This window comes from Ornithodoros turicata, chromosome 4 (assembly GCF_037126465.1).
Source record: "Ornithodoros turicata isolate Travis chromosome 4, ASM3712646v1, whole genome shotgun sequence".
NCBI classification, from domain to species: domain Eukaryota; kingdom Metazoa; phylum Arthropoda; class Arachnida; order Ixodida; family Argasidae; genus Ornithodoros; species Ornithodoros turicata.
The window spans coordinates 56,454,245-56,481,198 of NC_088204.1; the positions used below are offsets into that span (position 1 = coordinate 56,454,245).

The 26,954-nt window shown below is 43.6% G+C and overlaps 1 protein-coding gene across 4 annotated transcripts in view; it reads left to right on the top strand.

Annotated features, from left to right (window-relative positions):
• LOC135391603 (E3 ubiquitin-protein ligase RBBP6-like) overlaps positions 1 to 26,954 on the top strand; it is a 60,495-nt gene that overhangs the window by 9,618 nt on the left and 23,923 nt on the right. For 3 of the 4 annotated variants that reach the window (XM_064621905.1, XM_064621908.1, XM_064621909.1), the window contains exons 3-7: positions 4,292 to 4,379; positions 6,281 to 6,317; positions 20,856 to 20,900; positions 21,693 to 21,781; positions 21,869 to 21,971. In XM_064621905.1, coding sequence (XP_064477975.1) covers positions 4,292 to 4,379; positions 6,281 to 6,317; positions 20,856 to 20,900; positions 21,693 to 21,781; positions 21,869 to 21,971 — 362 coding nt within the window. The remainder of the gene's footprint in view (positions 1 to 4,291; positions 4,380 to 6,280; positions 6,318 to 20,855; positions 20,901 to 21,692; positions 21,782 to 21,868; positions 21,972 to 26,954) is intronic. The other variant, XM_064621906.1, reaches the window with a different exon arrangement.

The window sequence follows — 26,954 nt, forward strand, 5'->3', positions numbered from 1 at the left end:
CACCACAGGACAAGCTCACTAGTGAACGGGCGTGTCATGGTTCCAGGTCGTACGACAAAAAGCATGTTTGTATTATGGTACGGTCACACTGGTTGTACACCCATGCTTTTAACCTTGTTTTCACAGTGATGGAAGCGGTGTGACCGAGCTTGTTTAACAGTACATGTTTGACGGATGTCTGTCATGCACATATAGGTTTGGGGAATGTTTGTGTTTAACTGTTTTTCTTACCGCTGCAAAAATGGCCATTTTGGGGTAGTTTTGACAAATATATTTTTGGTGGCTGACAGTATCGCTTCAGTGTACAGGGTGGAACCCTGGACATGGAAGAAATAACAGAAGACAACACACTCAAACACAGCAATCCTTTAATGACAAGAACCTAGGTGTCCAGCAGCTTCCTGAGGGGTGGCAAGGGGGACACCGAAGGGACTCTTATGCAATGCCCTCTCGTAACACTTCCTTTGAATTCCGCGAGAAGTCTAGCCCCCGGATCGCTAATTTTCTCAAGTACGACAGTCTCACCGAAGTGGAGGAACAGTTGTTACACAGCTTCAAATGGGCCACCAGCTCCGAATTCCCAGAAAGGGAAAGTGCATTCCTTCTATGTTCTAGGAGGTCGAGTCTTTAGACACCGTCCCGTTTGACCCACATAACAAAAGCCTCAGGGCTGTTGACCCGGGACATTCAAGAGCATAAATCACGAAAAGAAAGAATGAAGCTCTCGCATTTCTTTTTCTCGTGGTGGAGGACAGCTATTTGGACAACGTCAGAGTCTGCACAATAGACCACTTCAGAAAATCCGAGAGTGCTTAGCGCCGCTTTGAACTGTGGGAACTTGTGTTATCGGAAAGAAGAAGGTCTCCAAGCTGTTTCGATTTTTTCTCTCTACCCCCAGTTGTCTGCGATGTGTCAAGGTCAGCGAAAACAAAATGTGAAGGATTCCCAGGAACCAACGTGTGCGCGAGGAGCATTGGGATTTCCTGAAATTATCTATTGCCTGCACTGGCCACTAAAAGCAAGTTCAAGTCATGGTACAATAATATGAAGGCTGACAAGAAAACAGGTTGGATTTCAAAAAAGAGAAATAAAGGAAAAGCCTGTCAGGAGGGAACTCGAGGTGAAACAAGACAGCGATTATGATGCCTTCCATGTGGGAAATTGTCACGTTTCTAAGGCCTGTGAGAAAGATAACGGTTGACAGTAGAAGCGAACCTCTGGAGAGAGATGGCACGTCACGTGCAAGGACACAGAGAACTCACGTTTGGTATTTGGATAGCAGCACCACGGAGCATGTGGCTTCAGACAGGATGAAGGTAATGTGCTTCTGACCATATACTTCGAGTGTGGAAGTACAAGACAAGGAGGCTGTGCTAGTTCTTGGAAAAGGGAATTTTAGCTCCCAGGGGAATATGGTAGAACATCAATCACGCATAAAGACGTCCTTTATATCCCAGTCTTCTGTCTGTTGGTAGAATTTGAGAACTTGGGTTGAAAGTTTTATTTAGTCGACTCTGTGAATGGAGCCAGTCTGTCAAAGAAAGATGTTACATATGCCCGCTAGGCGTGCAGGACTGGAAAAGCCTTCAGAGTACCGAGACTTCATCATGGGCCAAGGCACCATTGGAGCTTGTGCATTCTGATGATGTTGGAAGGATCACACCAAACCTCAAGGGGGGGGGGGGGGTGAAGCGACTTTGTAATTTGCATCGATGACTACTCAAAGTAGACGGTTGACTATACAGTGAGGGCAAAGGATGAAGTACTGGAGACGTTCGTCGAGTGTAAGCGGTTGGCCAAAAATACCTGTGGCACCACCGTCATGGTCCTTTGTAGTGACCGTGGTGGGAACTGTACAAGAAAGGAATTCAGCCAGTACCTGGTTGAGCATGGCATATGACACCAGCTGGGAACCAGATATTGCTAGACGTGACAACACACTTGTTGATTGCATCAGGCCTCGCCAGGTGCTGCTGTTACTGCATGATACCCAATGAACATTGAAAGCAGTCTGTGGTCTGACACCTGAAACACAATGGTCAAGGAGAGAAGCTAGTATCGATCACATGAGGGTGTAAGGGTGCAAGGCCTGGACCATACCGGGGGGCAGTGCAGGGGCCCGATCTTCAACTTGTCGTTATCCCATAACGCAAGTTAAATTCATCACTTCGGCCCGTGATTCGCCATGAGCTCTTGCGCGAGCCTACCAAAGCGGCCTTGGAGTGCACAAACTTTAAATATAACAACAACGCTTGCTATGTGAAAGTTTGAGATCGGGGCTAAACCCATGGCCAGTAGAGTGTTTGTTGGCTACTTGAAAAGAGGCAGATTTGTTTCTGAGTTGTGATGTGGTTTCTGCAGATTTCCGTGTGAAGGCAAAGTCGATAGAGGTTGTAATTTGCGACAGCTGATGGGAATGCAACCAGAGACAGTGACTTGTTTTTCCATCTTCAGAATGATGATCTTGACAAAGTGCCAAAAAGACATTGTAACCAGAAGACCAATCTAAGTGTGTGTTAAGGGTTGTTGCTCACACACTTGGGTTTCTAATGTTACTTTGCATCAGCAGCTAGCAGCTACCTATTCCAAAGAAAATAGCAGTCAACACATTCATGTTTTGTCGCACGCCATTTTTCGCAGGGAATGCATATGCCATAGCTGCAGGGAAAGGTAACAGAATATTTTTCGTTTCCGTTACCGCCTCCGTTACTGGCCCATGTTTGTTTCTGTTTCAGTTTCCGTTACCTCAGGTTCTGTTCCATTCAGGTTCCGTTACCTCAGGTTCCGTTACCACCATTGTTGTTTTCGTTCCCCTTTCGGCTTTTGGTACAGCCCCACCTTATGTTTGTCTTCCTTATGACAAGTCTTAATACCTCTATGTATATATTCTGAAATCTACTTTGAGGACTTCAGGGATATGTACACACAACGGACAACATTTATTCCAAAAATGTACATACATGGTTTCTTTGAACAGCTAATATATGAACATGGTTATGAACAACGTTACTCATGTTTGTGACTTGCAAGTCACCATAAATGAGAACCGTATGAGAACTATGCTTCTCGTATTTACTTATATGCTCCAATTTGTTAGTTTACTTTAGCTCGCTTCATTCGGCTTTTTTTAAATAAATGTATCTAAATGATACAGAAAAGGGTTGTAACAATTTGGGCCCTGCAGTTTCCCGAATTTTTACCGTTAATTATTTTCACATTCGTTTGTTTCGTGTATTCCGAGTGTGCGTTATCCGTTTCTGCTACCATTACCTACTATATTTCTGGTATAATAACGTTTGTTTCTGTTACCTTTCCCTGCATAGGTGTCTTAACTCTTGTTATTAGTTATTCCTCCAGGTGATTTTTCTCAGGCGACCAGTTGATGTCCAGTGATCAACTTTGAGGTTAAAGTCAAATGATCATTCGGCTTCAAAGCCCACTATTCGACTTCAAGCGCAAAATGCGTAGTTGGACATAAACTTCAAAACCTGCAGTTCAGCTTCAGAATCGCATCACATCACAGCTTATCATTCGACATAAACGTCACTGAAATAAGGTGAAAATCCGGGCGGGTAGAACGTTCTAAAAACGTTAAAGCCCTCAGTGCAAGGGGAAGACAAAACGGGGGGACAAAAACAGGACGACACACTCACTGCCTACCAAAGATTTTTATTCGTGGAACAAGGCACGTTCTGTAAATGTAATGTGCATTTGTAAATGTGCCTTGTTCCACGAATAAAAATCTTTGGTAGGCAGTCGGTACATGTGCCGTCTCGTTTTTGTCTCCTGTTTTGTCTTCCCCTTGCACTGGGTGATCTAACGAATTTAGAATCAACATCACATCATTCTCTATGATGTGATGGCGACTGGTGCCCGTGATGGCCATCATAAGCACTTTGCAAACCTATGCATTGTGGGTACGCTTTGTCATATTGTACTTGACATTATGTGCAGCGTGTTCATCGAGTGAACTCAAAGTGAAAGGCCGCTTGTAGTGTTCCCCAGCTGCCGGGCAGGTGTGACTGATGTACATCATTCAATTGTTATACTGGGTAGCAGCCTTTCTTAAGAAATGCCCATTATTTTATCATCATAGTGGGTCTTATTTTGCACTGGAAACAGATTGCAGTATTTTATAAGAGATGCTAATACTGCTATAACTCTTGGTGAGTGCTTTAGTTGTGCCATCGTGCTTCGAATTGCTTACTTGCTAAAAAGTTGTAAATGTAGAACTGTTACAATTCTGTATGAGCTTTCTGTCTCTGAGAGTTAATATTGTGGAACCTTTCAGTGTACACCAGCGACGATGTGCTTATTCCCAAGAACACGTCTGTCATCATTTCGAGGGTGCCCGTTGTCTCTACTGGCAAGAAGAACTGGTGAGCTTTTTCATCTGTCTTGTACAGCTTTGGAAGCAGTATTTGTATAACTTGGTTAATTTTGCTCGCTGTAGCTGTGGTTTTGACACTGGGCATTTTGCTGAACCGTGGAAATTCCATCCTGTTGTCCACAATTTACATTGCTGACATGCCCAACCTAACCAGCTAAAAAGTTTGCCGTACTTGTGCTCTGCTGATTGTCGTATACAGTACTGTATGTAACGAAAACAGTTATCTTTCACGACATGCAAGGCTGGAGAAAAGTTCCCCCAAACACTAGAGCACAGATCATTTAAAGTACCTCAGTTACTCTCATCCCAGCAAGATCGTCATTAGAGTCTCCACTGCCTTTCATTAGTGGATTACAGATTAGGTAATGAAAAGTCACTACTCCTAAGTATAAGTTAACAGGAAGGCATCGCTGCTCCTTTCAAAGCTTGCATAGATTTAACTACAGTGAGCCTCGTTATTATGACCATGGTCGTTCCCGAAAATTTTGGTCGGCGGAATTGTCATATTAACGGGGGGAAATTTGCTGAGGTTTCACTGCCTTGTTTCCCAGGAGTATGGTCGGAAAGCGCGTATGTCAGATTATCGGGGGTCATATTAACGAGGGTTCACTGTATACTTGTACCTATACTGTAGTATCATGTGGCACCCCTGGCAAGAAAAGCAAATTGTAGAACTCAGTTTAATTCAGAACCAGGCTATCAGATTCATCACGAACAATCATAACTCACATAGCAGAATCACAGATATGATCATGCCTTCAAATTTAACACACTGAGGCACAACTTCACGTGCTACAGTCTGTTTCACTTATTACCCTACACTAACAACACAAATGAATGCTTGTCCAGTGGTGGAATATTGTTCACTTTCCCAACAGTCATTAACCAAGTACTTTTGGTAGGTACAAACAACAACTTAATAGCTCAACATAGAACATTAGCTCTAGATGGAGCACCACGTTTTATTGTACTGTCCCTCGCTATTATGCCTGTATCAGTATCTTTGTTCGTGAGGGTTCCTTGTTGTTTTTTGGATTTTGTTTCTTTGTTATGTTTGTTATAGCGGATATCTTCATTCGTAAGGCTACTATTTGCTGTCACTTGCACGTTATTTTTGCTCGCACTGCTTAGCTCATTTTGTTGATTTTTGGTTTCCTGCCATCCCCCCACACACATATTGCCCATGAGCCTCGAATGAAATTGAGACTACGAATTTCACATCTTGTGGAGCTCTGGGATAGGATGATGGGCAGGGTTCCTCTCCTTTGTAGTGTACACATATATGTTTAACCCTTTGGTGGGTGGGCAAAAATGACAACCGCGTGCCAAAATGGGTAAGGCTTCATAAGCAATGTACACACCTGATGAATGTATCTATCGAATCTTACGAATAGTCCGTAAGCCAATGATAGTCATATTGTTTGGTTACTTTGGTTATGTGTACCAGAAAATGTTTTGTGTGTTTCTACTTATCTGCATCATGAATAGAGAGCGCAAAAATTAAAATCGAGACCCTCGGACGCACTGGTGCGCCCGAACCCTTCAAAGGGTTAATGTTTCGGATCATTCGTTTACTTCGTATCACTCCTATAACTGATGAGTCTGGTCACAATGCAGCATACTGTAAACATATCCTTGTTCGCGATGTATTAATTTTTGCGAATCGTGCATTCATTGATTCTCGTGAGTATTTCGCGATTCCAGGGCAGTTTCCTTTCGCGGGGTAAACGTCAAGCTGTGTTCGCGAGTACAATTTTTCCCGATTTTTTAGAGGTCGCGAAAATCGCGAAAATTAATACAGCACGAATAAAAATATGTTTACAGTATTTATTCTGAGCCTAAAGTATACATTATTTGAGCACTCAGTACAAGTTGAAATGTCTGTTCCAGGGACCGCAACCGTGAAGGTGACCTTCCTCTGCAGGACGTATGTAACCAAAAGCAAAAGTTTTTTACACTCCTGTCAGTGTTCTGATTGTTTCAATTACTAGCTGTATTCTTTACAGTCTGGAATATGTACATTATGTGCCTTATTGTTACGCACTGTGATATGCAGGTCGCAAAAGCGTCAAGTGTGCAGTGAAAGATCTCTTTCAAACAAGCTGCTCTTGTACTGTTGGTACTTTCAGGAAATGTAGTGGTCATTCATCACCTAGTCTCTGTGGAGTCAGCATTATGCCTTTGGTATATTTCTCTAACTACTGCGTTGCATTAGCTCCGTCCAGGTAGTGATTGTGCTGTGTTGGTAGCTGAAGTGGCGACGGATTCTTTTCTCAGCATTTACATGGTCACTGCTGCTATCAACCAGCCTCTTTTGTGGCTGTTGGCTCTACGTAGTTATATGGAATATTTTGCAGCGAGCAACTTAAGGTGGCACCAGTAGTGGGGCATGAAAAGCACTGGTTGACTTGTGAATTCAGAACTGATTGCGCATTGGAGACCTTGCTTTTTCTTTTTTTGATGTACTGTTGGGGACACGGTTAACTAAAATCGCCTGTCAGTACTTCGCCATCCCATATTACCTCTGTTGCGCTTGAAAGTGTTGTGCCAATATTGTATTTGAAGGTGGACCATGTGCTGCACATGTTTATTACTCGAAAGAAATAGACTTGCAACACCTGGAGATTTGAGATGAGATAAACCACAGAGTGCCGATTTTAAACAGCCGTGTCCCCTACAGCACAAATAACTGATTGGTGGTAATTTTTTTGAATGCATTCAATATTGTATTGCGTACCAAATTGAGAAAGAGTATTAATTTGCAGTTAAAATAATGACATTCTTGATTCGAAACAGTTGTATGTTTGCATCTTGTCTTCTGTTTGCAAACTGTTTGCAGCCAGTTCTTATCTTCTGGCACGATATCTGCCGTCTTTTTGTGACAAACTGCCTTCAAGCACACCTTTCCTTCACCCCACCTCTGTGAGAATTTCTCACTTATGCGGCCGCCTTTGTGGAAAGATGAAAGAAAAATAAGCCCAAGTTTAGTGCTTATAATTTAGTGCTTTAGTGCTTAGTTTAGAAAAGTTTAGTGCTTATACTGTCGCATTGGTGCTGCTTTGAATTGACCTGAATGTTGCATATCATGAAATATGAGCAGGGGCTGTCAATGTCTTTCCAAGTGAACTCGCAGGGTACAGTAGAACATCCGTGATACATTTTCCAGGGGTCATGGAAGGGAATTGCGCTTCCTGAAACACATCCTCTAAACACTGTGTTGCAGTGGAGGCATGTAAGAAATGGACAGGCAGTTGTCCGGAAGTGTGTTTCTCCTATAAGTAGAGGTGTACTAAGTGTTGTTGCATCCGGTGACCTGCGTGGATAACATGGTTAACTAGGGTCTGACATTTTTTGGATTGAACCTGATTAGTATACCCTCCCAGATTAGTTTAGGACCAATCCTGGTTAAACATTCAAAGTCTGCACAGGGGCTTAAAGTAGCACGAAAGTCATTTTGAACACCCTGTTTTCTTTGTATAAAACTGCTAAGCAGGCCAGTAAGGTGCACCATTTAGAATTAATTCGCCCCATAGAGTCATAAGTATCGCAGAAATTGAATTTGAAGTACGCCGCAAAAAGCGATCATGCACAACGACGGTGGAGAGCGGTACCAGCCTGTGATCTGCCTGGCGCCTCGTGCTGACGCTACAGGGGCTACGCTTGCCGATTGGTCCAGAGAAACGTTGTCTGCTACTTAGCTGTCGTCTGCTGCTCGGGTATTCGGGGTTCTGAAAACGCATTGCTGCTGGCTCAGTCATCATCCTTCTATCCCCAATTCTCCGGGGGAACTGTCAAAACTGGTTTACGGCGGCAGAGGGACAGGGCGCTGACCCTCACTGACCAGTGAACCAGAACGAGTTGCCCCTGTAACGTCATCGGTGACGTGGCATCATACTTCTCCTCGTTATACCTGGAGTGGCTAGTCAAGGGTGAATGCGCAGAGCCATGTTTATGTAGTTTTCTTTTCTTTTTTTTCTGGTAAACAAATTGCACACATCAAAACCTTTCGTGCTACTCGGTAAAATGACACACACACTTTCATCTGATGTCTTAATCTAAAAAAAATTTTGGATGGCCCTCTGTAGTCCTTTAAAACCTTTGGAAAACCCTTGAACCTGAAAGTCAATATTTCAAGGTTTCGTAAGCCATTGAATTTGGAGCCACACTTGAAAGCCCTTGAATTTTTTTAGCATTTGTTTATGCTGTCATTTAACTAACAACACCACGGCTTCAACTGTCTTTTCCGTCTGCTTCCTAAACGAGGCATTTGGTGTAAATGTCTTCACCTACCAGACCAATCTTATATCTCTATCTGGCCACACTGTGATCTCCGAGAGGGAACTGCATTGTCCTCCCAGTATAAAGGGATTGGCCACCAAGATCATGATAATCGTCATTGTCTAGTTCTGCCCAGTAGCATTTCTTGTAAGCGTCATCTGGCAGCCCTTCGTACAGACGTCGTCTGTACGGAGTTCCGTCTGCCCACCTGCGTGGTGCGTGTTCACCGTGCGCTTTTTGTTCCTGCTATCTGACTGAATTGAAAGCTGTGGCATTGCTGCAAAGTACGCATATTAAGTTAAAGTGCACGTTAAAGGAATTTAAAAATTGGGGTTGGAAAAATTGCCAAGATGGATATGAAGAGATGTAAAAGTTATTTTGCTTCAATATCTTGCACTCATTATTTGTAGAGTAATGTTCTCTGTGTAGTTGTAGCAGTAGGAGGGCATATAACACAGTTCTGCACCCAGAGATATCACCCTAAAACCCCTGAAAAATTTCCCAAATTATATGTAGGAGCCCCGAAGACAGTTTCTCTCCAAATTTCTATCACTTGTGGGGTTGTACCAAGTATCATATGCACTGTTTGGCAGCAATTTGTATTCATGTGTTATGTAGATATTACTCGACTGCAACAATATATGTAGTACGCGAAGCACGCCTGATGTTACAACATGTGGTGCGTGTTGCTATAAATCGCGAGGTACGTTTCTTTGATGAATATACAGTCGTGCTTTGCAAAAACTGACCATGAAGCAAGTCATCCATATTATCGAGCATTAGAGAAAAACAAAAGGAATGTATTCAGGAAGGGAAGCAGCAATCAAGGTCTGTTCACACACACAATGATGTGCAACTCAAACCAGACAAGATTTTGGCTTCATGGCAATTTTGAGATGCCTGTGCATTCAGTGTAGTATAATTGTAATATTCTTGACACATCTCTGTGGCTAGAATAACCCATTCAGAACCCATGTTGTATGTGTTATATCGGAAAAGGGGATAAGGCATGTTCCTAGATTTCGTTCAGGTTCTGCAAAATCACACACCCCAAAACGATGCTAACAGGTCTTGCACATAGTTGGCACATACATTTTGCATTTGCGTTATTTGAGGAAACCCAGCTGCATTTACTTTACGATATATCCATTTGAAGTTTTCTCTGTTTGGGAATTCTCGACTCATCCCCTTATTGCATCCTCGGGTTCAATTGTTGTCATTAGAACATTTGGGATTACTCTTGTGGGCTACAATTCTGTAAATCGGTATTGAAAATGCAGCAATGTCGCACATGTACACAATGCTACGACAGAACCCGTTCCACATCCACACACGTGCAATAGGCATGTGCGCGCTTCTCCTGCTGTCGGATTGGATGCCACCAGTTCTTGCTTCCTGAGGATCCCATTTGTAGCTGCCAAAGATGGCTCTGTTTTCATTGCACCTTTCTTCTATACTGTAGCGCTGTGTGAACTAATTTTATGTGCATTATATTAATTGAAACATAGACTTTCATTTGGCTACAAGTTGTTTTGGTATTTTAGTGCCCCTTTAATAATGAGACAGAAATACATAGGACTCTATTAGGCGTTTGGTACCTTATCGCACTGTCCATTGTCCAAAAAGCAAGTTGCCATATTAACGAGACATAAATACAGTGAGAAAGTTTGGTCCTTATAAAAATCGTTTATATTTCGAGTCGTCCACGTTAACGGGGTCTATATTAACAATACATGGCTTTGTGCACTTAAACTGCTGGCAGGTTACTGAACAGAAAGCAAAAAATATATAACACAATAACACCCGAATGTATCAGTAGGAACCGATCTCACCAGGAATTGCAGATTTAAAAGTAGCATCAGATTTTTCTCTCCTGAATCAGGGAAATGCATTTAACCTGAAAACGTCAGACCCAAATGATAAGCCAGTGTGTCGTCTTCTGTAATAGACGAGTTCAGAAAATCCCAGAGTGCTTAGGGCCGCTTTGAACTGTGGGAGTTTACTAATACGAAAAAAACGGGTGACCTTCAAACCGTTTCGATTTCTCCCCTACCGGATATTGTTCACGACGTGTCAAGGTCAGTGAAAGCAAAATGTGAAGGATTATTCTTTGTTCCCCCGCTCAGCGAGCGCCCGGGATGCAATGCGTGCACAAACAGCACTGGGATTTTCTGAAGTTTTGATTGACGTCGAGGATAGCATTTTAACTTACGTTGCTCATATCCCAAAATCCACTGGCATTATGTATGTGTAGGCCTCCCTTTTGCCCAGCCTCTGCTCATGCTCGAAGTTGAAGCAACCACCATCCGATCTCCCCGAAATATCGGGATCTGAAAGGCATTGCGTAGTGACTTTCTGGTTGTTAAAGAGGCTATGAAATTTCCCGAACCCCACATAATTGTTTTGCTGGAAACAGTTCTTCCTGTTGAGAAACTAACATGCAGAAATTTTTCTGGGCAAAATTGCTCCATTCTATAAAAAGCGTGCGGTTGAAGTTCCTTCTCCGCATTCCTCCTTTCTCACGCCGATTCTCCTATGCAACTATAGGGGACGTGCACGTGACGTCACACCCAGAGCCGTATATTAAAATGGAGTCTGGTCATGCCTATACCTGAAGCTCCACCCACTTTTTCAGCTTTCCGACCAATGAAGTCTTGAAATATGGGGCGCTATCAATAAACCTACCCTGACTATTTGTCCCCGTATCCAACATGGGCAGCGTTATTTTGGGTGGCATGTGGATTGGATGGGATTGAAATGGATACCTCTCGCAATCTGCAAAACTAGTGGATTTTTGGTGCAAATTTGATGAACGCCTTCTAGGGAGCGTAAGGCACGTCGGGAATTGCCGTCTGCTTCCGTCGTACCGCTGCCGGCAGAACCATCTGCTGGGACACATTCTGGTGTCGGTATGATTTTTAAACTAATCTACATGAATAGTTGGAATATAAAAGGCAGGAATGTTTAAGAATGTTTACTACCAAGCAGTGCCCGCAGACAGGAGTGTGCTGCCTGTTGAGCCTACGGCAGGATCATGACAAGTCACGATGACATGTTGTGATCCGGCCGTGGTTACGTCAAGCTGCTCGCTGTCTCTCCGCTCGGTAGCTGTCCACGGCACAGGCGCCAGGTGTATTCCCTTCGACACTTGGTTTAAATTCGTTCCTGAGAAAACCACTTGCATGGCGAAGGTAAAATTTTGGTTCTAGACTCAGAAAATTGTTTACTTTCTTATGAAAATAATAAAAAATCGTTTCATAGTCCCTTTAAGAGGTGCACTCTGAAAAACCAGGCTAGTGTGAGCGGAATATAAGTACGAAAATAGAACCGTTCCGTGATGAAGGTTCTCCAGGAAGCTGGATGCTGCCAATGGTGGTGTTAGAAAAATCAACAAAAAATATGTTCTTGGCTAGGATCCATTGGTTCCATGTGAGACTGGACAAGGTACATGAGACACATGGAATCACATGAAAACTGGAACATGTCACCGATGTTCTACTGTACATATACGAGTTCCATCATGAGTTTTCCAGCGCAATCATTCATGGAGTTTTATTGTGTGACATTGCTGGTGGACCAAACTGTACTTTCTTGTACAGAGCATTGAGGGAGTCTTAGCCTTGCATGAATGGAATACTCCAACCTGATTGTGCCTTTTTGTGGGACTTATGAATGTACGGTCAAACGAAGCAACATTTTTCCCAGCCGTCATGACATCTGATCTCTCAGTATCGTTCGCCATTAGAACGTGCGGTGGATCAAGTGGAGAAATACTGGCGTTCCTTTGTGTTGATGAAGTTTGGTCTCTTTTCATTTCTGTGTTTCATGCAACAAACTGAACCCAGGAATATTTGTTCTGCAATTGCTCGGGCTGTTCTGGAACACCTTTCCAATGCATGATGCATTCTACTACGTTTTGTGTTCCACATTGAGTCGCTAAAGCAGAAGTAGCGAGAATGTTCAGTTTATTTAAGACATCTTTGAGCTGCCTCCACATTGTACGTTTCTAAAGGGGCGTTGTGTGTGACACGTGGGAGAGTGCCATCCAAAACTTGCCGTGGCTTCCACTGTGTCTTCTCTCGTCTAGTCCTCCTCCTTTATCAAAGAATTGATTGAGCACTTTTTTGTCTGTTTGAAGCAGACATCATGGGTAAAGTGCAGGTCGCTGAATTAGTCTCAGCTGTGTGACAGGTCGCCTGATGATCATGCTGGCTGTGCACAATCCACAATTTTGTGTTCACTGGTTTGGAGCTGACGTGTGAGGATGATATGTCACTACACACGGCTCTGCCACGTTGACCTCACCCGACATCTGATGTGATTCGTACCTGAATGGGTGTTGCACTTTGTGCCTTGTGAAACGACGCTACGTTGTGCTCTAAACTTTATATTGGTGGCAAACTGTACAATGTGTGTGTAGTTCTGCACCCCTGGGGGATGTATTGAGTTTCCTTTATCTTATTATTCCTCCCCTCCCTTTTCTGTCGCATATTTAAAGAATCGGTTACCTCTTCGTGACAGCGCAACAACCTACTTCCATAACGTCACTGCTGTTGGATGGAGCTGATGTCGTCTGGACTTAACTGAACTGCACCTATGCGGTTAAAACCTAGTCGCAGCAAAATGCAGAAACCGTTGACGCTCCCCATCAGACCCGTGCAGGTTACAGTGCATACGGTACAGGGAACCCCCGCTAGAATGAAAGTTTTATGCCGGCACCTCGACACGATAAAAGAAAAATGCTGAAACAGCATTTGCTCTGTCTCTAACATTAGCTAGTATTTGGCCGATCTCCTCAATTGTCCTCTGTCAGCAAGGCAATGTTGGATTTCGTGTTGATTGATCAGGCTGGCATTGCTCACACTGCATGTCGCCAACCAGCTGGTGACTGTTCATCCGGCGAAGGGGAAGCAGCACGGTCGAGTCGTGGAGTGCTGGTTCTGGTGCAAATACGGATGATGCACATGATGGCCCACCAATTCATATCGTCTGTAGTGACCCAGAAAAGTGCTCATAGTATCCCGAAACATAACACATTATACAGAAAGTTCGGTCTAGACTACTGGTTCTCAAGTGGGGTTCCACTAATATTGTCCTGAGCTTCCATGAACATGATGCCGTTAAGCCTACCTCGAGTGACCTCATGCACGTTTATGTTTACTTGCCTCTTCGCGATTCGCAGCATAAATCAAATTTTATCAAGTTTGGTGCAGTGAAATATTCAATACTACGATAGAAATTTTCCTATATCGCATTTCAATTGTAGTTTTGATCATGCTGGCTAGTGAGCCCCACAAGCTTGGGGTTTTGAGCCAGAGTGAGAATGCCAGCGACTATGGGGCACGGTACGCGTTTCTTTTCCCTCCACGAAGAGGGTGCTGGGTTTTCTGGCAGGCACATGTTGCAAACCTTCAGGTGTGCAAAATTTATTCCCCAAACAAATGAATGTGTCGTTGCTTGAACATGTCGTGTGGTAACATAAAGTCCTCAAACTTATTATCTTACTCAAGCTCAAGGTAATGTCCCCTGCGTGGGTTTTAGAATTACGGTACTTTGGTTGTTTTGTTGTTGTTCAGGCACTTTAAGGTTAACCTCACTTGACGTCTTAGAACGTGCAGCCATAACATTCACCTTGTGCAGTATGTCTCCATTGTTAGAAGCATCACAGTCACATAAAACCCCTTGCTGTTGATAAAATTAAATTTCTATACTTTGGAAAGGAAAGTGGCCTCGATGAATTCTCTGTTGTGAGTAACAGGCACTCTCAGAAGATATGCTGTCAATGGGAGATGGACATCACGGCCACTGTTGTGGATGTACTCATCAGTGTAGCTGGGCCACAATGACTGCCATGTAATTAGCTGTGATATTTTTCTAATATTGTTATATTGTTTTTTGGTTGTTGTTTTTTCAGCCATATAGAGCTCTTTACACTCCTCTTTCTTGACGTGTTCATGCATTTTTAACGGATGTTAAAATAAAAGTGCTTTTGGATCACGTGGATGTCTAATTTCGCATCTTAATCCCCACTCAACAGGCCTTTAGGTAGTGAAACACTTTAGTAGCAGGATATTTGTGGATCTTAGACATGTCGTTGACAAAAGAATTCAATGTTCAAAATGTTAATTAATGAAATCTGAAGGACAATCCTACTCTCGTAAATTTTTGCACCTTGGCTCTATGGTATTGAATTTACCAATTCTCGTTACTTTCCGTGACCATACAATCATAGTTCCTTTTACTGGACACCACAGTAACATTTTAAAAGTGTCTGTCCTTATCTTATACAATGGTATTTCAACTTCGGCTTTGTATTAAGAAATGCAGGATTTCTGATAGCGATAGGTCAGTGTAAAACACATAATAATGCTTGTTTTTTGTGCAGTAATCAAACTCTGTCTACATAACACACAAAAGCAAGCTTTGAAAAAGTAAAAATATATATATATATATTCAAGAATTATGCACGTATGTACTGCTCACCTCTATCTCATTTGCTGGAGGTGTACCACCTGCTTTGTTACACGAAAGTTGTAGATGACACATAAATTAGCTCACATCATTCGATGCTATGGCTCTGCGTTTTTGGACCACTGGAAAAATCTGAATAGTATGTGGGTGTAAAAGGACATCCAGAAATCTTCACATGCTGTTGACTTGTGTGTGTGATATCACATTAATGTCACGGAAGTCTCTTTGCCAGCAGGCTTTCTGCTTACAAAGTGGAGCATTCTAGATTCATACTGAGTGTCAAGAATCAAACTTGTCCAAATTCTGCACCAAATTCCATAGTAATGCACTTCGACAGCCGGTAAAAGGTAACCCTGATTTGCCATTAAAGAGAAAAGGGCATTAGAAGATACCATCGATATGTACCGTGATGCTAAGTCGAAAAACGTAGAACCCTAGTTACACCCGTAGGACATCGCGAGTCCAATGCTTAGGGAGCCTCTCTACTTTTTTCTGAATCCTTCCTTGCTTAAGACCTGCTGTGGCATACTTCCGATGGTATGCCAAAGTTATTTTGTATATAGGTCTACACTATTTGTGCATGTGTCCTTAGGCAGTGTTGCAGTTTAAATTGCAGCGCCTCTGCTGAAGGATGTCCACTTTGTGAGGTACAAGTTGGGTACACAAGTGTTGTCTTCCACGTGTTTTAGATGCATACATTTGGCAACACTGACTGTTCCATTTGTGTTTGTGCACAATGTCGTCTGCTAGACCAAGTGGGACTGCTCGAAGTGTTACGAACTCTCTTGGACCTTTTTCCGTTCAACTGACTTCGTGCAAAGTGTTCACCGTACACCAGTGGAGCAAGCCTGCGGACAGTTGTGTGTGCGTGTGTGTGTGCACTATGATGTGAGTGACATGCAAGTTGACTATCAATGCCAGTGATGTCGGATGTTTCTTTTCAGCAGCGCACTGCACATGGCTGGTTTCTGTGAACACTGATCTTGTGTGTTCGATTGAAGAAATTTGGAAATGCTAAATGCTAATCTAATGTGCTAATATTTATGTATGTGTTTCAAATTAGTGGTAGCTGTAAACACCAAAACTTGCTTGGTTACCCAGAATGACAACAGTGCTTTTAGCATCTTTGACTTGTAATATGGATTGAGCTGTTAAGTTAAGCTGTTAAGATACTGTGGTTTACCCGTTGACACGTGCTTTCAACTGACTCCCGATATCTTTTTATGACAGCTTTTCATTACCACGGTGTTTTGCTGTTGTCACGACAATTTAGAAGTCACATTCAATATTTTTACATAATGTAGTGTACACCTTCACAAATGGTATTTTTCTATGCAGTGTGGTATTATCTCGCAGGTGTGTAATTTCACTTACTTGCACTTCAACGTTGGGCACAGTTTCCAACTTACTAGAGCAGGGTGGAGTGTATCCTGTCATCTCAACTTCACTGCAGACTGCCAACTGAAAATTCGGATTTTTTCTTCCACAATTTCATCTTGTCACCACCGGGTGCTGCCATAAAACCAGTCCAAGCCCTCAACAACTGGGCACAGTCTAGCAACAGTGCTACTCATTGAGTTCACATGCTAGCAGTTAATTTGACATGTGCACGCATGAAATTTAGCTCCCCCATGTACATGTGACTCTCTGTTGTTGCAAGTACATTCGACAACGTGACTTAATGGTAGTGGCAATACAGACAGATACAAATGTGCCAGATACAGGCGTGCACATTCGAGGTGGTTCACTGACTAGTGTTTGTTTTATAATGCTTACTTTTAAAGCGCACATTTAGCGATAGTTTAAACCCCAACAAATTGATTCCACGCTCTTTTCAACATCATTTCCATCATTCCACAGTCTATCCCAGCTCTCGAATGCAAGATCAATGTAAAACATCAAAGTCAAGTTCTCCACGCACTCCATGGTGTTCAGCTGAAAACACCGATAATTTCTCGTGTCCCTCTACAAGTCCTCTAACTTCCAATTTTAGTCCCGTAGATAAATTTCCCAAAAGTGCTTCCATTTGAATTTGCAAATTATTAAAGCCACTGTATTAACCATTCATACAGTATGCAACAACCTTAGGCTGGTTGGTGAATGTTGGTCATTGTTGTTGATTGCGACCACGCAGTTAAAAATATATCATTGCACTGGTTGTCATCAAAAAGTACAAATTCCAACTGGCTATACTAAGTACTTCATTGGTTCCTTTCTTCCATGCATCCCTCATGATTCGAGCCATCTTACCAGTTGTTTGAAATCAATTTCATCCACTATTGTATTCTCAAAAGTTCCCTTTATGGTTATTTCACGGTGCGTTTATTTTGTCATCCCTCGAGCAAACAACCACCTTACATTCACGATAACTTTTGTTTTTGATAATTGTTCTTGTATTTACTGATAATCCACTCTCCTCTGTAATGATGTATGCCCTCAAGGTACATAAATGAATAAATAAAATATGAGAAAACACAGTGCAGCTTATTCTGAAACACACACAAACTGTTAGGTGCCTGTTGCAAGTCGTGTGTTTCGGAATAAGCCGAGTTGGTAATGAGTGCCAGTATCGTGTAGCTGTTATAATGGTGTAATGGCATATATACAGTCGAGCCCATTTATTGCGATCACATTGCTTGTTCCCGTCAGCTTATCCATTGAAGTACCGTGTGTACTCGCATATTGGACGCACCCCACCTTGAGTGCCGAAATGCAGGTGCTTTTTTGTTCCCCACATGTTAAATGCACCGCGACTTTAGTAGCACGGCCGGATCGTCTCGTGCAGCACCAGCCAGTATACCACACTCACGCAGCCGCTTGTATTGCGTAGTGAACAAGATGAAGCACCTGGCACCAGAATGCGACGGACATCGAGGAGTATTTCGTCCACGATTGATACAAGGGAAGACTTTTCATGTGGGAGAATCACGACGTTCGATTCCGGGGAGTCCGCCGTGGATATCTCGGAATAAAATGGCGGTTAAACGTACCTTAAGTGTTGGGCTCCAATTTTCCCCGGCACATTGAACGCGCCTCCTCAATGACTGTATGTTTTTGGGTAAAAAATGTGCGTCTTATAGGAGAGTAAATACCGTGCATCTAAACGAGACATCGATATAATGATCGCCACGAAGCGTTTACTCACGTATAGCGATCAGGATTCTTCCGGCGGCTGGTAAAATGCGTGAAAATCGAAAAGCAAGGTTCCCCCTTTTCATTGAAAACAAATTACGGTGCCAATTTCAAGAGCCTTAGCCTTGGTGAGCATTAAAGTGAGAATGTAGTGCCTTTTCCCGCGCATGACTGCCGGGGCTTTGATGCGCGAGATACAAGGCCCGCGAGAAGTAGAGGAGGGTGTTCCCGCTTTACATAGTTCTCTCGCCCTCAAGTTTTTTGCTGGTTGCTGCGTGCTACGACGGTGTCTGCGGTTCCAGGACTCGTTTTGATGAGGGAAGGCCCATGGCTCGACCCGAAGCTGCACACGCTCGACGGATTTTGTACAGGTGCAAAATGTCACTGCAAGGTACTGGTCACTGGCTTCCAAAACGTGAGTTGGCACAGTCAGTTATGTGTCGCCTTTCAAACACGTGTCGACGAATTACCCGCGGCCGAGGCGCGTTCTGATGGACACTAATTCTGATAGTGAGAATGATGATGACTACCACGCTGTATGACAAGCAATGGACGAAGTCGTCGATTTCGAAGGGTGCGGAGCCTCGCGTGGTATCAGCGGGTAGGTTGTCCTCAGAAAACTTTTCGACGCAAAATTGCATCATTTTAGAGCCAGAAAAACTGCTTTTGTACTCGCAACAAATGTGCGCATGTTCAGCGGCGTTGCAATTGTGCTAATCTACTTCGTTGATGTGATCCCGACCGGCGATTTCTCAGAAGCTCATTTTTAACAATACTCTGATAATATCGATCAAATTTTTGCGTTCCCGTTCATATCGTTATAAACGGGCTCATCTGTATGGTGTGATGCAAACTGCATGTTCGCATTCAACAATGAAGACACAGTATTTGACCATGAGAGATTTTGCTGATGACTACGTCAGTGCCCCGTATCGCACAGTTATCCATGCTGCCATGAGCGTACTCGTAATTACATCTGTTAACATGTGAAATCACAAATGAGATGCCTTGTCTGCAGTGCAAGTACATAATGATGTTTAGATAGTATCAGCTACTTAATAACTTGAAGCGATTTGGTATGACTTCTTGAAAGTCTGAAAAAGCACTCTCCAACTGCTCTCATTTTTTAATCCCACTTACGAGTTTACCACACTTGGAGTGTTTTCAGTGACAATAGCTTCTAGTGGCCGAGAAACAATATCCTATGGAGCATACTATGTATCTGCTGTACCACTGTTGCAGTAAATTGAGCCTGTACGTAATGAATTGGACTATGCATGTGCATCAATAAAATTTAGTTATCTGGTACGACAGACAGCACTCAATATTATCGTGTATGTGGATTGGGTACACGTTTTCTGCCGATTACGTGGTGTTTTGGTGGTTGTGCGTGACGGAGCTCTAACAAACTGCTTTTTGGCATAACATTTGTTCTGCAATCTGTTGAGCTGAGCTATCTGAAGCACCCCCTCCAAGCTTGTTCTCTTACACTGAAAATAGAATATTGTTGAAGACCAGATGTTGACAACAGTGTTGATTGCACTGTGATGAGATGTGTTTTCCTCCAAATTTTCCAATTTTTTTCCGAAATTTCCAAAGTTTCCTCCAATGCTTTCATAAGCATCTGCCTCTGTTGTCAAATCAGATAAGTCTTTCTGAAATTTTATATATTCTCTGCTCCAGCACTTTCGCAGTTATTGTAATAAAAAGTTCTGTATTTTGTGTGGTGCAGCGCAGTGCTGTGAGCAATCACACACTTAACATATGACACGAACAAGAATTTAAAGCTCTGCTTCAGATGGCTAGCCCAACAAGCTGCAAGTTAAAACAAGCAGGGCAATGATGTTATCGCAAACCTAGCATTTATTATCAGTAGACTGTGCATTGCAGAGAAGACGATCAAGTTCTTGCATTATGCTTAGAGTCAGTGTTCACATTGGTTGTGTCCGAATGCATAGAAGTTTGAGCCCTGCTGAGAGCTACTGTGTGCCTGAAGCTATGTTGAGAACTGTCTGGTGGGTGGCTGCCGAAAAGTGTGCATAAAACACAACTTTTGTGCATCACAAGTGTTGAGTACATATAAAGTAAAAAAAATGAAAAACTCCTTATTTGCAATGTGTGTACCATGCAAGTGTGTAATTTGGATAATGGGTGGTGCTGTTTTGATGTACGTTTGGTGTATGGATTCACGTAATTTGTGTAAGCTATGAGACTAATGTGACAATCTGCCAATTGGTGCAAAAAATGTTTTTGATGTTTTTAAATATGTGTGTTTGCATCATCCGACCAGACAGTAAACCGGATACTGCATTGTACATGGGGGACACATTAATCAGAATTGTGTGATTAGAATTTGAACTACTCATTGCCAAAAACAAAACTCTAGCGCTATAAGCATTTATGCTCCTATTTTTACTTCTATGGCAATACGTAGGCAAGTATTGCATAATGTTCCAAAATAATTTAGCTGAGATCATTTTGTTTGGCTTTCCTCTTGAACATGGTGTATTCGGACACACCCACTGTGCAGTGTGGAGTATCCTGCTAGTGGCTAAACAGTTGTTCTTTTGTGGCTCTTCCTAAGCAGGTTAATGCCCCAAGTCGTGTAAATTTTGAGAAGCTGGCAAAGGTAAGCACGTGTCTTATGAATTTTGGGTAGTCCCGCAGCGTACGTCAAGAATGTGGAAAAGACATCACTTCCTCGGAAGCACGATAAGATGGACCGGACACCCGTCTTATACCCCTGTTACACGGTGCAGCCTTCAACGACCGTTGTAAACAACTGCCTTGAAAAACATGCTTTGCGCTAACCAGCATATAATGTGTGAACTTCTAAAAAGGCATTGAATTCAATGCTGCTTGACAGGTTGACACAATACGCGCTTTCTGGTGCTACGCACGTTTTTCAAGGCAGTTGTTTCAACAATCGTTGAAGGCTGCACGTGTAACAGGGGTATTACTGTGCTCCCTCAAACTGAAGGAAATGATTCCCTTTTCACATGTTCACCAGCTAGCGTTCCTCGTCGTACTTTGTGCATCAAGAATGTGTTGTATTTTCTGTTCTTTCTTTCTCTCTCTCTCTCTTTAATAACATTCTGCGAGTCATGTTTGCGACAACTATTCGTTTGTGATGTAACGGTTCGTCAAAAACTTGTACATGTGGGATTAGATGAGTAGGCTACCACACGGCTACAGATTTAGGCATTAAATACCTAATCGTTTTTTTCTGTTTGGTTTTACCTGGCTCATTAAATTGACCTTCATTCTAAATGGCATTCTTCTGAAATGCTACATCGAAAGACGTTGCAGAAATAGGTTCATAATCAGTGTCTTTTCGTGGGGTGCCAATCTTTTGCCAGTCCAATGTTTGTGTTGCGGTATTCATGTGGACAGGAGAAAGACATTTTCCCGCATATTTCAGACGGCTGATCTTGCAAACGCCAAGGCAAGCGAAGATGACAAGATCAAAGCCATGATGTCTCAGTCCTCGCAAGAATACGACCCTTCAAAGTACGCATCTTCACTCTTGTTAAGTCATTACCTTTTTTTTTTTTTTTTTTTTTTTCATTTTGCTGAAAGTAACCTGGGTGCATGCAGGTACGTGAAGAGTCGTAGCATGACAGGACCACTTCCTCCCAACTACACTTGCTTCCGTTGTGGAAAGACTGGCCACTGGATCAAGAACTGTCCCACCAACAATGTGAGTATCCCTCACTGTTGCTAGAAGTAAAGGAGCAGGAAAGGTACTTGGAACATTTGGTTTTTGATCGTGTGATACAAACATCGAGCTTCCTCGACCTATGAGATTTAAAGCTCCCTTGTGCACCGAGGTTATGAGCTGCTGCCATACGCTTTGTGCGAATATGTATCTCAGGCAGGAAAGGGTAACGGCACGGTCCCTTAATAGCTACTGGTCATGCAGCTCCGCCGATAAGTTGGCCTAGGGACTCACGGCGCCGCGCGGTGGCGCCGCGATAGGTTTGCGGTATGAAATGTGGCTATGCTATCCGGGAATGGGACATCGCGTGGTGTTGTTGTAAGCGTGTCGGCTCCAGAAACGCTCGAAAAAAATGTTCTTATACATGGTACAGTTGCTCTTAATAGGTCGTTGCTTCATAGTTTTTTCCTTCTTGGCTTTTTTGTTTGTCCGCTAGCCGCAAAGCTGTTGATGCGAACGTGTGTCAGCGATGCATTGTCGTGAGTAGCGTGCCTTTCCCGTTCTGAAGTGGGAATCTTTGCTTCTCTTAATAACCTAAGTTGCTTAAATACTGACTTTGATGCTTTGGTCACTTTTTCTCGTCCATACGCAGTCGACGCGCATTGTGTGGTAGCTGTCGACACAAGCGAGGGCGCCTCTATGATTACGTAGTTCAAGCAAAGCCACAACGGCAGGAGTATTTTACCACGGTTCCTTAATGTACGCTGACAGTGATTATACAGAACAATTTGTTGCGACTGAATGCTTTATTTGAATCATTTGTCATTACGACTGTCCTATTGCATACGGTTGAAAGATTAAGACAGATTGAAGGAAACAGGTTGGAACAGGAACTGGAAGGAACAGGAAACAGATTGAAGGATTTGTGTGCAGCTGCGCTCATATAATGACAGGAAATTATTCGAACTTTTCTTTTTTATGTTTCATACGAACAACAGCCACACGCGGATTTATAATACTGGTCAAGGTTGGTTCTGGTCAATTGGGTCCCCCCCAAGTTGTCATTTGCAGTAGGCTCGAAAATAGATATTAGCATTTACCATACCAAGGATCCTTTCTTCTCGTTTCTTCATCAAATTCTCTGAAGTGACAATTGCTATGAGCACCACAACTGATTGAACACATTGAGACAGTGCAAAGTGCATTGGGAAAGCTAATTAGCCTGTGCTTTCAGCACATTTCCATTATTTCAACCACTTTATTGCACACCGCTTATGTGCCGCAAACGCTAATCATCGTGACAACCTTAGTCACCAATGACTTGTGACGTGTGTGCATCACTCACTGACGCAGAGGCAAGCCTCGTGTTGAGGAATTGGGGTGGCTCTGAAAAGGGCCGTTTTGCCTCTTGGGTGTCGTGGGAAGTAGCGCATTTGAGCTTTCATGCAGCTTGTCCATCCTAGTTGTCCATCTTGATTGTTCACAGCAAAAGAGTCATGATCCCTTCTTGCCCCCGGAGGCAGGAGATGAACGGGGCTTGGACTCCCGGAACTTCTTGTTTCTCTCCCTGGTGAAGAAATGCAAGCGGCACTTCACGAAGAAATGCAGCACCTCAGCTGTTTTTTGTGCATAGTGGTCACTGCATCCCACTGCAACTCCAGGAAGTTTGTCGTCAATGAAACAGTCTTCAATTATTGCATGATACACAGAACTGCCACAGACTTGGTTTATGGTGGCATTTCGTAAATGAGGCTCAACTGTCTTTAGAAGATTTAAAAGCCGCAGTGATGGTGTTGCCAGGCCGCCATGAGTGCGTATGGTAATCAGTCCGGTTGCTTCCTGTTCTCCATGCAACGATGCCACGCAGTTGCTGCAAGAATCGGTGGAGAACTTCTTTGCAACGTAGCCGCCAAGGTACTTAAAGTGCAGCTCCGCTGCTGTTCCGAAAGTATGAAGACGTTGTGATATTCAGAACCGTGGTCCCAACTTCATTCATAAACGCACATTGCTTTCCAAATTTCCATACTCATTCGTGAGAAATTTGAGAAAAACTACCGGGCGGCGGTTCCACTTGTGACGTCATACTTGGAACTGCGCGGATTGGATAGCCACACCTAGCCAGCGCTGCCTGGCAACCAGTTTGTGTTTACACTCCGTCATGGCCGCTGTATCGTGCTGAAATAGCGGTCACGAGCTATCGGGGACCACCGCACCGTTTTATCATGTTTCTTATAAGGAATACTTCGTCTTCGAGCACGTTCTCGTTCTCAATAGCTTTGGTGGTGCTTTCTGCACGCGCAGCAAGTCCGCGCATAGTGCGCTGCCAAAGCTATTGAGAATGCGTAAGTGTACGTCACACGTTAGGTGTTAGGTCTTGTTGGTAGCACGAAGGTCCGCTCACGACGGCCGTCGTTGCACAACGAGGCCATCCTGTAAGGCTTGTTAAAGAAGACCGGCAAAACTATCTTTGAGGCTATTAACGACAGCAATTATCACGGAACACACAAAAAACATTCACCTTCGCCCATAGATCTCCGCCACCGCATCGACGATTTGGCGTTAGCCAAGCCACGAGCGCGGCTAAGCCAGGACGAAGCCGGGATTGGTCAGGGTTTGCCGACCACAGGACCGCCGTGCCAGCGAAATTTAAAAAATTGTTTTCTTAAAAACTACAAACAAATGGGTGAAAATTTTTCACATGTATGCTCCCTGTGCGGAAACCAACGCACAGCCCAAGCATGGCTCCATTCTGTCGCAGTCGAAAATCGGCGGAGCTGAGCTTTAAGTATATATTCATCAGCAGCAGTGGGGGATGGAGTATCGGCATTGCTGTGAAGTTCTGATAACACAGGACGCTGAAGTATCAGCTCAAGTTCCTTTTCCAGCTGAGTCGCCTGAATCAAGCCATTCCACATTATGTTTGATGTACTGCATATATACCTGCATGGTCGTTTCAATCCTACACTTACGTGAACATTCATTTACCTGGCTTTTGACAGTTGACTTTTTTCCGAAGAGGCTATGCAGCTTCAGGAGCAACTGGGGCCCTTGCCCGGACACATTGCATCGCTTTGGAGGCTTGACGAGATTGTTCACCGACAGCATTCTGTAGATGTACAGAAACTGTTGTACTGTTGGCTGGCCGCCATCACCTGCTACGTGTCTGGAAATTCCAAAGAACTTCTGAAACGAGGAAATGCCACCGTCAGAAATGCAACCTGCAATCTTTACGAAAGCAATGCTGAGCTCTTACCTCAAGCGGGTCCTGTCCGAATTTTCCTGTTAAGACGTAACGATATCCCGAAGACAGAAGAACCTCTGTAAGGCTAATGGTGCTGTGCAGTGTGACCCTCAGAGCTCTACAAGTCGCATCGCTCAGAAAAAAGAGCTGCTGTTGTGGTGTCAGTGATGACATGTAATCACACCATCTGTCTAGCCATGCCAAGTTCTCTTTAATCACCTGCACACAAAAAGGCAGCGCTTGAGCATGCAACCATGCCTACTTGCTATGTAACAAATGACAACTGCCTTGATGAAATCAGTTCCAACACAGCATACCTGAACCTGCCCTGGACCGGCCTTGACAAGATCAGCTGGTCTCTGTACGTTGAGGCAGTCAAAGAGCTTGTTCATCTGTCTTGTGAAGGCGACTGTTGCCTCTGCTTGATGAAGCTTTGTGTATTGCGGCATGCTACCGTACAGCTCTAGGGATGATGCCACTGTGTCGCTGAATAGCTAAAGTGAAATTGAGGAGTTAGCAAGTGATGTATAACGCCATCTGTGTATGAGCAACCTGAACAGCAAGCTTGACACTCATTTTCTGAAATGGGTTGGGGAACACGTGAGCACGTGTCAACTTTGGTGCTGCTCGCAGTCCCCCTTGCTGCAAGTCATAGTCCAGAAGCGCCAAGTAGTGCTTGTGCCACACTTCCCCTCCATCTGGAAGCTTAAAAAAGACGTTTCAAAATATATTTTACTGGCACAACAGGCAGCCATTCATATTCTGTGAACTTACTGTGAACTTTCCAACTTTGAGCAGATTGTTCCTTATACACTTAATGATATGTGGTGCATCGTACATGCAGAATACTCTTCTGTCTTCATTGCAAGGATGCTGGAAGGAACAGTTGACTGCATTTGTGCCTCTGCCACTTGGGACACTTCCTCCACTGATACCTGTAAGTGGGGAGACATTGATGATAACATGGAAATGAGACACAGCCAGAAGAGTACACTACGTAGAGTGCTGTACCTAAAGTGTTCAGTGCAGCACGGTTGGACGTTGAATTGTCACATGTGACTGCATCCACAATCACGCTAGCGTTGCTCAGGTGCACAATGCACTGCAGGACCAATCTTGCTAGTGCCGTACCAGGTGTTGCCCCAGAGGCACAAAATGACCCAACAGTCTGTGACCATCCTCCCAGGAATGGTCTGAAAAGGAATACGAGAACGTGGTCCCCGTCCCTTATGCTGTCCTCGGGCCTTGTTTCCGTACCGAGGTCCACCTTCCCAAGAAGGCTCATGTCCGACTCCCTGAGGTGCAGGCCTTTGCGGACGCTCATTTCATCGAACATCAACACTCCTGAAATTCAACCGTTTCACATGTAGTGACAACTAAATAGAACAGGCTGCAAAGACAAAAGCAGAATACCTCTTCGCTCCCTTTCATGCATTCCTACCACCTTCTCCTTGAGCAGTTGGAATATACTTGGGTCGAAACCAAAATCTGCCTTCAGGCTCCGCATGTAGCAGTAAATCGAGCGTGGAGAGGGAAGTGGTAGGTAGTCGTTCTCCCGAAGAAAAGCATACACAGCTGTCGACTTTATTTTCAAAAGGAGGCTGTCGTAGATCCATTCAGCACTGTACCTGCATGTATTACGTCACACCATGGACTATAGTCACAGCTACAATAAGTACAAATCGTGGTTCCATAATGGCTATTATAGGCCCACGGTATAAATGGACACACTGTACCTCATTGCAGATGATGACTTGGCACTGGCTTTCTTAAGGCTTTGGTCG